The 14,622-nt window shown below is 43.5% G+C and overlaps 1 protein-coding gene across 1 annotated transcript in view; it reads left to right on the top strand.

Moving 5' to 3' along the window:
* Positions 1 to 14,622, top strand: part of LOC108512908 (phospholipid-transporting ATPase IB-like) — a 346,886-nt gene that overhangs the window by 72,128 nt on the left and 260,136 nt on the right. The window contains exon 3 of the mRNA XM_017848466.1: positions 10,938 to 11,121. Within this exon, the coding sequence (XP_017703955.1) occupies positions 10,938 to 11,121 (184 nt within the window). The remainder of the gene's footprint in view (positions 1 to 10,937; positions 11,122 to 14,622) is intronic.

Genomic DNA, 14,622 nt, shown 5'->3' with positions numbered 1-14,622 from the left:
GTGGGGGGTGGGGAAAGAGGGAGAGAGAGATATTAATCTGCAAACTACCCCCTGAGTGTGAAGCACACATGGTGTTGGCCGTTGCTGTCCCTGTCCCTGTAGCTCTGGGGTCTCTTAATTGCTTGGATTAGGACTGAGGTGAAGGTCAGAACTGGATAGCCTGCCCATTATTTCCAGAGCGCAGGAAGTTAGTTTGGTGTAGATATGGGACTGGTAATCAGATGACCTTTTGTTCTGTGCACAGGTGATGGGTGAAGGGCAGGCCTAATTAAAACCATCCAATATATTAAGCATCTCCGTTGTCATTAATTTTCAGCCATGCATGAGCTCATGATGCCTGGTCCTGCGGGAGTCACAAGTTTGCTCTGAAATGTCAAAACTCAAACACTCTCAGCTTTCCTCTCAGTTCTGATTCCTATTCCCACCTTCCCCACAGCAGAGGTCAGGCACACTGTTTTGAAGTACTAGTAAAATGTGCAGTGGGGAACAATACATGTATGTTAACTTCAAGGAAGCCAGACACTCCTGAGAGGGTCTTGGGGGCGTTAATAAAGCATCTCAAGGAAGCAGAGTATCAAATTCATGCTTTTGTGCTAAAACATTAAGGTATTTAAATGTGTTATTCTAATCCCTGTTTCAGCCTGGGAACAGAAGGATCTAATATCTTTTATTTAAATCCCAGCCTTCCTAGACTGCTCCATTCTTTTCAGTCTAGTACAGGAAGAGACAGACTATAACCAGTTGATTTCAGTGACTATAAAACTATATAATTCACAACATACAACACATTCAACTTTTACATAAAATGCACTTGCCCAGATCTTAATACATTCCACATCATTTAGTAGAGATGTCAGGTTTTCAGAAGCTAGACTCCTGTCAGAATGCCACTTTAATTGTTCTGTTTTTTTGGACATGCGATAAAATTGTCACAGACGCAAGTACCGATGCGTAAATTCTGAACCCCCAAGCAAAGTATCCTTATTTCAAAGTGAGCCCTTTCTCAGTTGTGGAGTAAACCGATCTTGAGCAGACAGGGTGTCCTCCTGTTTTTCTGAGAGCCCCTCTGCAAGTCTCAGCTGCAGAGGCAGCATTTACGGCTTGAATGCAGGATCGAGTTTTAAGGGTTTTGTTCAGTTAATAAAGAATATCAAGTTGCCCTCACCACTAACAACTGTAGGATGGCTGATCTGTAACTCCTGTTTCAAAGAAGACGATGCTCATAGGATGTTGAAGCAGTCACAAGTCGTCATGTAGTAATTAAGATCAGTAAAATGTATAGAGAAAGCAGCCGCATGTCTCAATCAATTGTTACGGCTTCTTCCCTTTAAAAATTTTTGGTTTTCAAGGACATTATTAGAGCCTGAAATCAGAATTTAGACGCCATATAAAGGTATCTTCAGGTAAATAGAATAGCTAATCTTAAAATTCTTCGTATTTTGTGTGCATACGTTGGGAGGTGTATATAACACTGAAATAATTAAAATTGAACTTCTTATCATTATTAAATATTGAAAATGAGTAAAACGAACCCTTTGTACAAGGAAATTATTAGTAAATGTTAATGTGTTTTTGCAGTAGCATATTAACATAAATATTTTCTAAAAGCTCTCCATTTGTGGAGTGTGAAGAAGAGCTCAAATTCTGTTTTTGAAAGTTGAGTTATAAAGAATCTCTTTTGGAATATGGAAACATTTAACCTTAGTATTTTTGAAAAATGATACACCCTGTTAAATAATTTTTGTACTTACGCAATGCTGTGGAAACTTCAAGCTTTCCACAATTTATACATGCTCAAATATATGTGTTAAATTCCTAAAATTACCATGGAATTGCAGGACTAAGATAAAAAGCAAGATGCTTGCACAGCTGCCTGCCTCTACCCTCTCCTTTGCACAGACTCCTGGTGTTGTGACCTTAGCACCCGTTCAATTGCCATGTCACCAAAACGAAAGGACCTATGGCTGGTATTGCCAAAAGATGGTGGATGTTATCAAAACATGCATGTTTCAGCCATACCAAAATAATGCCGTCAGTACATCTGGGCTCTTAGATTACTTGCTCCACAAATCCTGGAGCGTGTTGACCTGTGTTTCTCAAGGGTGGCTGGATAGCATCAGGGTTCATTATTAGGTCATGCATGTTTTATCACCAATAATGAGATATACGTTTGTCATACTAGTCAATCAGCAAGAATCCTTATCCTACTGGGCACTGTGTTAAATAGTCATTTGTAGTGCAGAGATATTACACAGGTATTCTATTGCGATGGAATCTGATTCTAGGCTTAAATCATTGCACAAAGAACAAACAGGTGGTTGAGCTAAGCTGGGCAAAGTGACGCACACCTGTGGCCTCAGCTACTTGGGAGGCTGAGGCAGGAGCATCGCTTGAGACCAGGAGTTCAAGACCAGCATGGGCAACGTAAGGAGATCCTGTCTCAAAAAAAAGTATATGTGTGTAAAATATGTTAGTACAGTATACATACACACACATATGATAAGGTACTTAAATATAAATAATTTGTTGAAATGATTTGCATCACACAACATCCCCAAGACCACTTGTAAACGTTTGGCAAGCTGGTATCTGTTAAGCCCTGAAAGTGCTTTTGTTGTCAGCCATGTATCATTAAAAGCTGTCACAAGGGCCGGGCGTGGTGGCTCAAGCCTGTAATCCCAGCACTTTGGGAGGCCGAGACGGGCGGATCACGAGGTCAGGAGATCGAGACCATCCTGGCTAACACGGTGAAACCCCGTCTCTACTCAAAATGCAAAAAAACTAGCCAGGCGAGGTGGCGGGCGCCTGTAGTCCCAGCTACTCGGGAGGCTGAGGCAGGAGAATGGCGTAAACCCGGGAGGCGGAGCTTGCAGTGAGCTGAGATCCGGCCACTGCACTCCAGCCTGGGCGACAGACGAGACTCCGTCTCAAAAAAAAAAAAAAAAAAAAGGCTGTCACAAGGCTGGGTGCCGTGGCTCACGCCTATAATCTCAGCACTTTGGGAGGCTGAGGCGGGCGAATCACCTGAGGTCAGGAGTTCAAAGGCAGGCCCACCATGGCAAAACCCCATCTCCCACTAAAAATACAAAAGAAAAAAATTAGCTAGGGTGGTGGTGCATGCCTGTAGTCCCAGCTACTTGGGAGGCTGAGGCAAGAGAATTGCTTGAACCTGGGAGGTGGAGGTTGCAGTGAGCCGAGATCGTGCCCATTGCACTCCAGCCTGGGCGATGGAGTGAGACTCTGTCTCAAAATAATAAAAGAGCTTTCCCAGAAGGCCTAGAATGTTTTTAAGAGTATTTGGAGAAAATAGAATCAAGACCACTAGCATGTTGGTCAGGAAGTTTGCAAACGATATCTTTTCTCTTGAATCACAGGGCAAGTGGGGTGTTTTTATCTGCTTTCCATGAATGAAGCATTGAGATCTCACAGAGGTGGCCGGTCATTTATGTATTCCTTTCATTCTCTCCATCTGCGAGTAGGCTTTCAGAACTGCACACTAATAGCATGTTCCTAGGTCTGTTGTTTATACGGAAGTTAAGATAGTTTTGTTTAAATAGAGGTGTATTTTTTTTCTATTACACTTAATTATGGGTGGAGATGTAACTAGTCTTGAAATCATGATTTTGGTAGTTAGTCACCATTTATTGAATGTCTGCTGTACAAATCTTAAATTAGACATTTGCAGAAGGGTGAGGAAAGGGAAGGATAGAAAAGAAATGAAAGATGTCATCTCTGTCCTTGTGAAGGTTAGAGAGAAAAACCTCCCCCAGGATGGATATAACCAATTGCATTGAATAGTTTGTGGAAAGAAATGTACGGATTAAATAATTTTTTTAAAAAGCCAATTCTTAAAACTTCTATGTCACCTGTCTGCTCTTTCATAGTGCAGCTGATGGTGTTAGGAAAGAATGGTAACTCAAGTCACGTGGCATTTTGTAGGAAATCCCGTCTTTTATGTTCAGATGTGGTTTTGAAACGTGTAAGGATTCTGAGAAATGCTTCCGTGGGAGGGGCTCCATAACACCTTCATCTTTAGAGGAAATACTGGCGTAAGATTTCTAGCATTTTTTGCTGCAAAAGCAACCAAAGCTAGAAACACTCATTCCTGAAAGTCTGCACACGTGGTTCATTTACCAGTGAGGTGCACGTAGTCACTCTGAAACCCCTTTGCTCATGGATTAGTCTTTCTGCTGTCAGCACTCACCTTGCTTTTCAAAATATGTCCCACCTTAGACCCAACCCTTGCGAGGCCGCCTCTTGGTCAAACACTGCATTCTTTGGAATAAAAACTGACCTGCTCTCACCTTTCCTTTGTTGTTGCGTGTCTCTAAGGCACACTCTCTTGCAGCTTCCTTAGTTACAGCTCCCCACCATGCGTAAGTTTTTATAGTGAGGGAGCACTTCCATCTCCCTTAGAACTATTGAGTGATCGAGTTGCAATTTTCTTTCTTTGTGCCTCTAAATAAGCTAACCCACAGGTACGTATTGGGCTTGCCTGAATGTACCCCCATTCCTACCACTATCCTTTCCCACTACTGCCCTCCCAGCCCCAAATTCTACATCTGCCACTGTGCTCCAGTGGCCATTCCAAGCTGCCCAAATGATCTACTTTTAGAATTTAGGGCTACAATGAAATACACCAAAATCTGGTACATGAGATTAAGTTTTGAGGGAGCCGCACAGTTTGGGTGAGAGCACAGATGTTCCAACAGGGAACGACTGTCCAGAAGACCTGGACACCCTGGGTTGCATCCTGCACAAATGTACTAAATGCACCTGAAGAAAGAACACAGTGGTCAGAAGGGATGTGGTCAGCCATGGAGGCATTTAATAAATAGGATTGGTTAATTAATTTAACTGGTTTTAGACTCAAATATCGAGTGTTTGTATATCTATCTACTTAAGCTATGAGATTTTTAAAGGTACTGAAGTTTTGACTGTTGTGAAAAGAAGACGTTATATTTTATTTAACTATTTTAATAAGAAAATCCTTTTCATAGGATAGTATTTTCAACAGGAAAATGAACACTTTTCCAAATGAAATCTTCTGATATATTGGAGCACTTTATTTTATAGTTAAGTATTATGTATTTTAGGCTTTGTATTGATAAGTTGGTTTCTGTGTCACTACAAAAAACAACTTATGAAGTATTGTATGTTGTATTTCAGTTAGTTTCTGCCCCTACCACCTTCTTATTTGAGACACTCAGATTAAAAGAATATTTCTAATGAAATACCAAACAAAATGTATACTTTCTGGGTTTCTGTTTAAAAGTGAAGAAGAAAAACCTACATATGCAAAACTTTAAGAAAGGGGATAAGATTCAGTGTTTCTTGTAATTGTTAACTGTCAGTATGGTAACGTTGTATGTATCTTATGCTATGGAAATTCAGGCTTAGCTAGAAAACATTTGTAGTAGAAAGAACTTGTGGTATTGTCTAGGCCAGTGCTGGTGACTCGAGTGTGGTCCAGAGACAAGCAGCAGCGGCAGCAGTCAGGAGCTTGTTAGAAATGCACATTCACAGGCCCAGCCCAGACTTTCCGATCAGAGGCTGTACCTTGACAATCCCTCTGGGTGATTCTGATGCTCACTTAAAATTGGAAACTCATTGATCTAGGACAGTGGTTTCCAAACTTCCTTTTAGTCATAAGGACTGCTGTATGTAATAAAGAGGTTTTCAAATCCAGATAGTGAAAGAATTTTGTGAGTCTGGTTAATTAATAAGTGTTTTGGGTCTCTTGGGGGTTCCTGGGTGGAGTTCCTTGTAACTTCTCTGGCTCGAGTGAGCTCAGTATACAAATCTGCAATCGAGATCCAGCCCCGCTTTGACAACTGGGCAGGCAAGATCAGAGGAGGTAAAAAATCTGCCTAGCTTATCGGGGAACCCCACCCCAATATTTCAAAGTAGGTTCTTTCTACTTTCCATAAGTGTCAGCTGGTCCAAGAAATAAAGAGAAAGAGTAGAAAGAGAGGAATTTTACAGCTGGGCCTCAGGGATGACATCACATATCAATAATAGGACCGTGATGCCCACCTGAGCTGCAAAACCAGCAAGTTTTTATTAAGGATTTCAAAAGTGGGAGAGGGTGTACGAACAGGGAGTGGTCACAAAGATCACAGGCTGCAAAGGGCAAAAAGGAGAACAAAGATCACAAGGCAAAGGGCAAAAGCAGAATTACTGATAAGGGCCTATGTTCAGTGGTACACGTATTGTCTTGATAAACATCTTAAACAACAGAAAACAGAGTTCAAGAGCAGAGAACTGGTCTGACTTAAAATTTACCAGGGCAGGGTTTTCCCTCACCCTAGTAAGCCTGAGGGTACTGCAGGAGACCAGGGTGTATCTCAGTCCTTAATACTCCCAGAGTGGCCGTTTATAGACCTCCCCCCAGGAATGCAATTCTTTTCCTAGGGACTTAATATTAATATTCCTTGCTAGGAAAAGAATGATATCTCTCCTACTTACACATCCATTTATAGACTCTCTGCCAGAAGAAAAATATGGCTTTTTTTTCCCCGACCCTGCAGGCAGTCAGACCTTACGGTTGTCTTCCCGTGTTCCCTTGCTGTTACTCTGTTCTTTTTCAGGGTGCACTGATTTCATATTGTTCAAACACACATGTTTTACAATCAGTTTGTACAGTTAACACAATCATCACAGTGATCCTGAGGTGATGCACATCCTCAGCTTATGAAGATAACAGGATTGAGAGATTAAGATAAAGAAGGGCATAAGAAATTATGAAGGTATTATTTGGAAAGTGATAAATGTCCATATTAAAATGAAATCTTCACAATTTATGTTCCTCTGTCATGGCTCCAGCCAGTCCTTCTGGGGTCCCTGACTTCCTGCAACATTAGGTTTGCTCAGATGATATTGCAAGATCAGAAGTAGAAACTCTGAGAGCAGGATTTACGTATATCAGATAAATTAATGTGTGATCATTAGTTCTATAAAAGCAGTTACTCAAGGTTTCACTTAAGTGTTATATTTGAAATAACTTTAGAGAGCTAGTTTTTAAATTTCAGGGACGTGTATCCCATAAAATGAGATACTCCAGGAACTGATTTTTGTAAGTCTCAAAAGAAAACCTTATTTTCATTTTAGAATCTATTATATTATCCAAAAAAGCAGATAGAATACTCCAGTCAACTGAATGCTTTTGGTTTATATTTCTATTCATAATACACCAAAATAGGATTAAAGAAGTGCCCCCAAGCACCTAGGTTGGCTCAGCTGTGGTCTGGAGTTTTTATTTTATAGGTTGAATTATTATATGTTGGGAATACTTATTAAGTGTGGCATGTGAATCCAGGTCACAAGTTAACATTAAGAAAGAGCCGGCTTGTGCTTCCTGGCAACTTGGTATACTAAAATACTGCATATGGCTAAAGCGGGGTGGTGCCTCTTCAGTTCTGTAGACACTGGCTGTTGGACATCTGTTTTGAACCCCTAGTGTCTGCTAGAATTATGTTTTCTCAAGGCATTACAGCTGAGGGCGTAATAAATCCTTGATGAGAATTTCATGCTCCTAAAACCCTGCCGTATGACTTACTTTATATACCCTGGTTGGGTTTTCCCCTAATTTTTGCTTTTTGGGAAAGGCAGCTGTTTGGATGTTCATAGATTGTACTTGAAGCCATTGGAATCCTGACTTGACTGACTTGAGATCCAAATCCCAGAGTGGCAAGCCCAGTGAGTCTATTTGACTTGCTCCTCATTTCCCATTGGTTGGCCTATCGCTAACCTCCCTAATAGAAAACCAACGACTTTAACCTCAAAGAAAACCCGGGTGCGTTGAGGTCCTTTCCTGTTCCACTCCCGAGATTTTCCGACCCCTGCAGTGTGAAGTGACCAAGCCTTCCGCCCATGGGCTTCCTTTCTCTCCAGACCACCTCGAATTTGCTTAAGAAGCAGCCAGCTTTCTTGATTGCTTGAGTGACATACAGACTCAAGGAGGAGTCGCAGCCTCGGGCCTCCCGATTCCTATTTAAGTTCCTGTTTTACGCTCTCTTGTGATACTTTCATGGATGCACAAGAAGAGTTGTAGATTAAGTGATGGCCTCCTTAGTGAGGTTCCACCTCAGTGAGTGAACGATTTTAGTTAAAGAGTGATTAAGATAATCATGGGACTCCAGACTCGGGATACACTATGTCCTCAGTGTCTCAGAAATTCCTTTGCACAGCCCTTAGACCAAAAGGAAAACTTGTTTCTAATTATTAAGTAGGTAAAGTCAAAATTTAAGAAGTATTTATGACCCTACAACTTAGCAGACATTTGAATCAATAATGTCATTGAAAGACATACATTGAAAGAAAAAATCCTTATTTCCTCCATTGTTACATAATCATTACTGTTGACAATGGCATGTGGTTATGTGACTGTTGAGCACTGCACAACTTCCTGAACTGTAGGCTAAGCATAGTTGCTGCCTTGCTCATTTTCTATTCCACATCGATTTTCACAAGGCATTTGCTTTTTATCATCACCACCATGAGAGCTCAGCTTCACAAAGACATATCATGAAAAGGGATGCAGTGTGATTCATTGTTGAAACTGTGAGCTACTTCCAGCTAGTACTTTTCACTGTTACCTGAGAAACATTGCTGTATTTCCCTCAAAAATTAAAAAATTTCTGCTGCAGCATCCCCAGGGCCCCTGCACACCCAGTTGGGAACCACAAGTCTGATGGCATGCAGTTCTCCGAAGTGTCCAGTCTTGTGTTGTTTTTCCAACAGTTAAGATGTTTCACATAATCCTATGCTAGGTGGAGTAAGAGATGCAATTGTTTTATACTTGCTAGTCAACACAGTGGTTTAACATGAATACATCACAACCATTCTATGAGGTGGCTGGTTCTCATTTTCCCAGTCCCACTCATGGAAAGCAGGGCCTCATGGACCTCCTCTCCCTGCTTAAATGGTTAATGTGTGGTGCACAGGAAAAGGTCATACTCAGGCCTTTAACCATGGCTTCCAGGTTGTTTTCTCCAACCATATTTGATCTGTGGTTCTGTGGAGTTCAAAAACAAAATGGGAAGTCACTTTTGTGTAGCCAGTTACAGTTGTGGACTGCCTCTGCCAAAAAGATCAGCCCTTGGCTTTAAGTAGCAGTTGCACAAACTAGGAGGGAATACATACAGCTTAATATCCCTTCATGTTAAAATTGCTTATGTGGAGTTGACCAGAGGCTTCATTGATAATCAGTGGTAAAGCTCAAGTAACTTTCTTTTAGGTCACATTAAAGTGAATCTGGCATCTGCTACCAGGGAGATGGTGATTCTGTTCTATCCTGCTCTCTGTTGCCTAAAAGATTATACGTGGAGGCTATTTTTTAAGTTCTGAAGCATGCCTATTAAATAATGGTTGAAGAACCTGAGAATATTTAGCAAGCAGCAACAGAGCTTTGGGCGGAAGGATGTGATAGCTATTTTTATATTTCAGCCTTCCAAATATTTGTAAGAGAAGTTAGACTTTTCCTGTTTAGCCCCAAATGACAGAGTTAGTACTCTTAAGTATGCTCAGTAACAACAAAAAAGTAATGATAATTTCCAGTGGTCACACCTACTCCAGGAGGCATCGAACTGCTGCCATTGCAAACCCTTGTGAAAATGCTAAAAGGGATATCAGGTTGTGTAACCCAGCTCCTAAAGTCCTTTCATCACGTTTTTCCAACTTTCTAACTTCTATCTTTGTCACTGAGCAAAGGCTTTTTGGTTCTACATTCAGTTTGCTGTCTCGCCAAATGCATTTCTTTCTCAAGTTGGTAGAATGAGATGTCAGGTAGCACTTCAGTTTTCTATTTGGAACAGGTATCTTTGTGGATAGGGACTATCTAGGAGCAGTTGAAGTTCTTACTGGGCAAATCTTTGAGTGTCCATTCTAGCTGATGCATGAAGTCCAATGTGGGCATGGCCAGCAGACCTCTGGGACATCCAGAAAAATCTTTTACTTTGTGTTTATTCTGTGTGTGTGGCGGCGGGGGACTGTGGGGCTGTTTAAGTGATCCAAGAGCTCACCTGTAAATTCCCCAAATCAAGCATCAGCTTACCAATTCAGAATGTAGAGTCACTCAGTCCTGAGATGCTAGTCTTTGCTTCATGTTGCTGTGTTTTCTGGTCTACACTCTGAAGAAGCACTTCACTATCATGAATACCCCTCTGCTTTAGACCCCACAGATTTATACTGGCTCCTCTTCCCAGACAACTTGAGGACTTGGGAAAGCTTGGCCGCCATCTTGGATTCCTTGTGGAAAGAACCGCTCCTGTGCAGGGGCTGATCTCGCCCCCTTGAGGGCTGTGCTTCTGCACGGCTCAGCAAGGGGAGACTTCCACTCCCTGACTCCCATCCTAAATCCTCTGCCTTGGCTGACCTTCAAACACAGCTTCCTTTTCTGAGGTGGATGTAGAGAAGTCTTTTTTTCTTTCCTCTTACCCCAGCCCTCTTTCTGCACGTTCTCATGCCCTGCCCATTTCCTTTCCCTTCTGTAAAAGCAGATTTTACAGAAAATTCCCTTGCCAGCCCTAGGTTGTATATGATGTACCATAAAGCAAAAGGAGGTCTGTGCTGGCTTTCTGATTTATTGGAAAGACATTTCCAAAGACCCCTGTAACTAGCCTGACTGCCTTTATCATTCAGCAGGGCACACATACCCCTGAGGAGTTTGTGCAGATGCCTCCCACTGAGCAGAGTGATTACAAATAGGCTGTGTTTTAAGTTAGTTTTCTGTTGTGTATTTCATCTGAGAAGTTGGCAAATACTTGAAAGCCACAGGCTCCTGTTTTCTGAAAGCTTCTTTGCACATGAGCATAAAATGTATGTATTGAATTTGGAGATCATCCAGTGACTGTCCTTTTAATGCAGCGGAATGTAGATTACAGCTGTTTCCTCTGGAAAGATGTGCATAGTTCTGATTTCCCTCTCTTTTCTCACAGAGTGTCTCCTCTGCAGAAGTCTGAGATAGTGGATGTGGTGAAGAAGCGGGTGAAGGCCATCACCCTCGCCATCGGAGACGGCGCCAACGATGTCGGGATGATCCAGACAGCCCATGTGGGTGTGGGAATCAGTGGGAATGAAGGCATGCAGGCCACCAACAACTCGGATTACGCCATCGCACAGGTCAGCAGTTTGGGCGTCCAGCTGCCCCATCCTGTTGAGAGATGGTAGCTGGGCATGAGGACCTGGTGTTTAAGCTTCCGTGCAGCCCCAAACCTCTGCCGCTCCTCTTAAGGTTGCTGTCTAGATGAAAACCCGGGGATATTTGGATTTCTCTGTGGTTGTGATCTTGTGCAGTTTGGAGGCCCTGTCCTGCTGGTTGGTTTTCTTTGGCCAGCTGTGGGGTTGGCCAAGCTGCTCTGTGATCCAGGCAAGGTGCTGCTCCTATCAGACAGGTCCCTGATCTTGCTAATAATAACCTCTCACCCTCAGCTTCTGCATCTGCTGCATTGCTTTTCCTGCTGAAACACAGCTGTGCTCATGACAGCCTTTCTCTGTAATCCCATTCTGGTCTCACCCCTGCCAAAGGTGCTGGGACAGCCCCTGGTTAGGTGCTTAAGATCAGGGGTGAGCAGTGATTTACAGCTGTCGTCTTCCCTGTAGTTGTGACGGGGCGCTGCCCTGTGAGGTGAATTGCCACGAGCATGAGCTGAGTTTGGGCCGTAATGACCCGTGGTCAGTAGCAAACAGCCTCCTGAAGTTAGGCCAAGTTCGGTCCATTCCTCTGTGATCTGAGCCTCGCATGCCAGGGCTCCTGATGTGCTGTACTGCACTGGTGGCCTGAGGATGAAAGAAAGGTCCACTCTGCAGGGATAGCCCAAAGGTGAAGGAAGATAGCCAATTTCCTGACCTGTAGGGTGCATATCTGAGACCACCTTTGCAAAATGATGACTGAGACAGCGGAAGAGATCGAACTGAAGCGAGTCCATCTTGCTTCTAACCTCCAGGCCGTCCCTGTTCATTCCTGGGCGTAAGCTGAACTCACTTTGAGAGAAGCTTAGTTTATCGTTTAAACAAAGATGGTAACAGCCCTTTCCCAAAGCAGACCTCCTCCTTGCCTGGGGACTAGACTGACATTAACCGCAAGATGTGAAATGATGGCTTAGGAGTCATGCAGTTGGAGGCTACAAGATTCTGACCCTCTTAAACTGCTCCTAAGGTCAGTGCTTGAGATATTTTGCAGACCCTGCACTTGACGGATCAGCTAGCCCCACCCAGATCCATAAACTGGCTCGTCTAATCTTGTAGCTCCCACCACCCAGGAACTGACTGAGCACAGGAAGACAGCTCTGGACTCCCTATGATTTCTTCCCTGACCAGTCAGCGTTCCTGGTTCACTGGCTACCCCCATCCACCAAGTTTTCCTTAAAAGCTCCCGGAATGCTCAGGGAGACTGATTTGAGGAACAATAAAGCTCCAGTCTGCCTCACATTCAGCTCTGCGTGAATTATTCATTGCAATTCCTCTGTCTTGATGAATCGACTGTGTCTAGGCAACGGGCAAGGTGAACCCCTTGGGCGGTTCCATATCTAGGTGATTGGGCCTGCTGGATCGTCCAGAAAACCTGGACATCACAGTGAACCTAGGGCATGTCCGTCTGTCTCCAGATTGCGACACATCGTGAGTAGATGCCTGCCCGTCGGCAGGTAGCAGGAATCCCCTGGTGTTTCTACGGTGTTGAGGTGTTTGAAGAATGTGTTCACCTCAATCACGCGAACACAAGGCAAAAAGGCTATCCACCCCTTCCAGCTGAAGTCAGGGCTGCATATACAAAGTGAACGAGCTTCCGATAGCCCCAGGGCTTCAGGCCAGTCCTTTGCAGCTCTGGGGCTCCACCTCCCCAAAGTGGGGGCTCTGTCTTAGATCACCTCTCAGGTTTCTTCTCAGCTCGCAGTTCCGCAGATGCAGGAAGGAATTACAAAATCCTCCTGGCTCTGAAAAGCGCATGCTATCAATCTTCTTCCTTTGCCGATTTCAAATAAATCCTCAAGATAATTTCTGAAGTAGGTAAGAGAAGGAATCCTGACTTTATAGGTGGGAAAACTGGGGTTCCTTCCTATCAGGTGACTTACTTCAGGTTCAAGCAAGCGAGCATCTTGGGGTCAGAAAACAACGGACCTGAGTATGAACTTGGGGGCCGGCCCCACACACACCTGCCTGTTTACTTTCCTGAGTCAAATGCTTTGAGGCCTGTGGGACTCCCACTTCCTGTAGTCTGTCAGCAACCATAGATGTTATACACCCCAGCATTATTAAATACTTGAGTTATAACATCATATGGCTGGAAGGGATCTTAAGAGGTTTCCTAGGAGTTCCAGGCAAATATTTGTCTGTCTTTCTCTTTAAAATGTCTAGGGAAGGGAGATCCCATGACCTGCTTTATTGAAACTGCATACGAATAGGATGTGTTATCCAGAGCAATTGCTCTCTTCAAATTAAAAGTGTCAAAGAAGGGTGGAGCAGGGAGTGAGGCTCTAAAACGCCACTGGGGGTTTTCCTGCCCCTCCAGCATCATAGTCACCTCTGCCAAAGGAGCTGGCGCAGCCCGCATGTGTCTGTGCACCCTCATTTCTCCTGTCCATGGTCCTATTGCCGATTAGGCGGGGGTGCTGTTACTTCAGGTTCTTGCTAACCTCACACCCTTTCCACCAACCAGCATGCTGCCTCTACCTTAATCACCAAGCCAGAAAAGCCACAGCTTGATGAATTTCTTTGCCACTCTTGAAATGATAAACATCTCTGGTTGTTTATCACCTTGGGCTTTATCTGTTCATTTTAATGTGGATGCATTTTTTTTTTTTTTTAACGCTTTGGAGGAAGTACCCTGTAGGGTTATTATACTCAGAAGGAAAAAAATTTTAGCTCAAAGACTTACCTTGGGAAAGTTATGAAGCAGGCAAAGCTCTGGTTCTATTTCTTCCCGGCCTGCCTCATGCTTTTATGCACATGGGTCGCCCGAGACTGAGCGCCATCCTTTCTCAGCTGCCTTGCCCTGGCCAACCTTGCTGCCGTCCCTGCATCATGGTGCCCCCCTAGCCCTCGGCTTTCCCTTCTCCTCCGGAGAATCATTCCCGCCCCCTGCCCTCCTAATGTTTTCGGAACGACCCCATGAAGACAGCATTTTGATTTAGAATACACATTTTTTTCCCCTGAAAACAAATCACTGTAGCGCTCAAGTTGAGGCGTTCAGGACGACTCAAGCAGATGGTTTCTGTGCCCATTGAAGTTTAACATCAGGGGGTCCCGGTCAAATACAAACTTCCTTTTTATTTTTTTAGCCGGTTATTTTATGATTTCCCATTCCCCTATGGAATCCTTAATGAGCCTTTATGGGGAGTTTTATTTTTCCATGTGCACCTACTTCTGCCACTTCGAAGCGATGATTTAGATTCCGAGTGCATGGTGAGCCCTGCGCCTTCCCTCACCTCCTGGAAGGACACGCTGAGCTGCGACCCTGCCTAGGATGGAGTCCTTTCTTTAGCGCTAATGGGGATTATTATGCAGTTTCCTCCTGAAAGTTTTTTGTTTAAGTATTGTATTGTCAGTCTGGTCATTTCTTTTCTATGGAGAGTGACATTTAATTTCTTTCTTTCTTTTCTGTTTTTTTTTTTTTTTTTTTTTTTT

This window comes from Rhinopithecus bieti, unplaced genomic scaffold, assembly GCF_001698545.2.
Source record: "Rhinopithecus bieti isolate Rb0 unplaced genomic scaffold, ASM169854v2 scaffold_28547, whole genome shotgun sequence".
Taxonomy (NCBI): domain Eukaryota; kingdom Metazoa; phylum Chordata; class Mammalia; order Primates; family Cercopithecidae; genus Rhinopithecus; species Rhinopithecus bieti.
The sequence above is the reverse complement of the archived record's forward strand: the minus strand, read 5'-3'. Positions and strand labels throughout refer to the sequence as shown.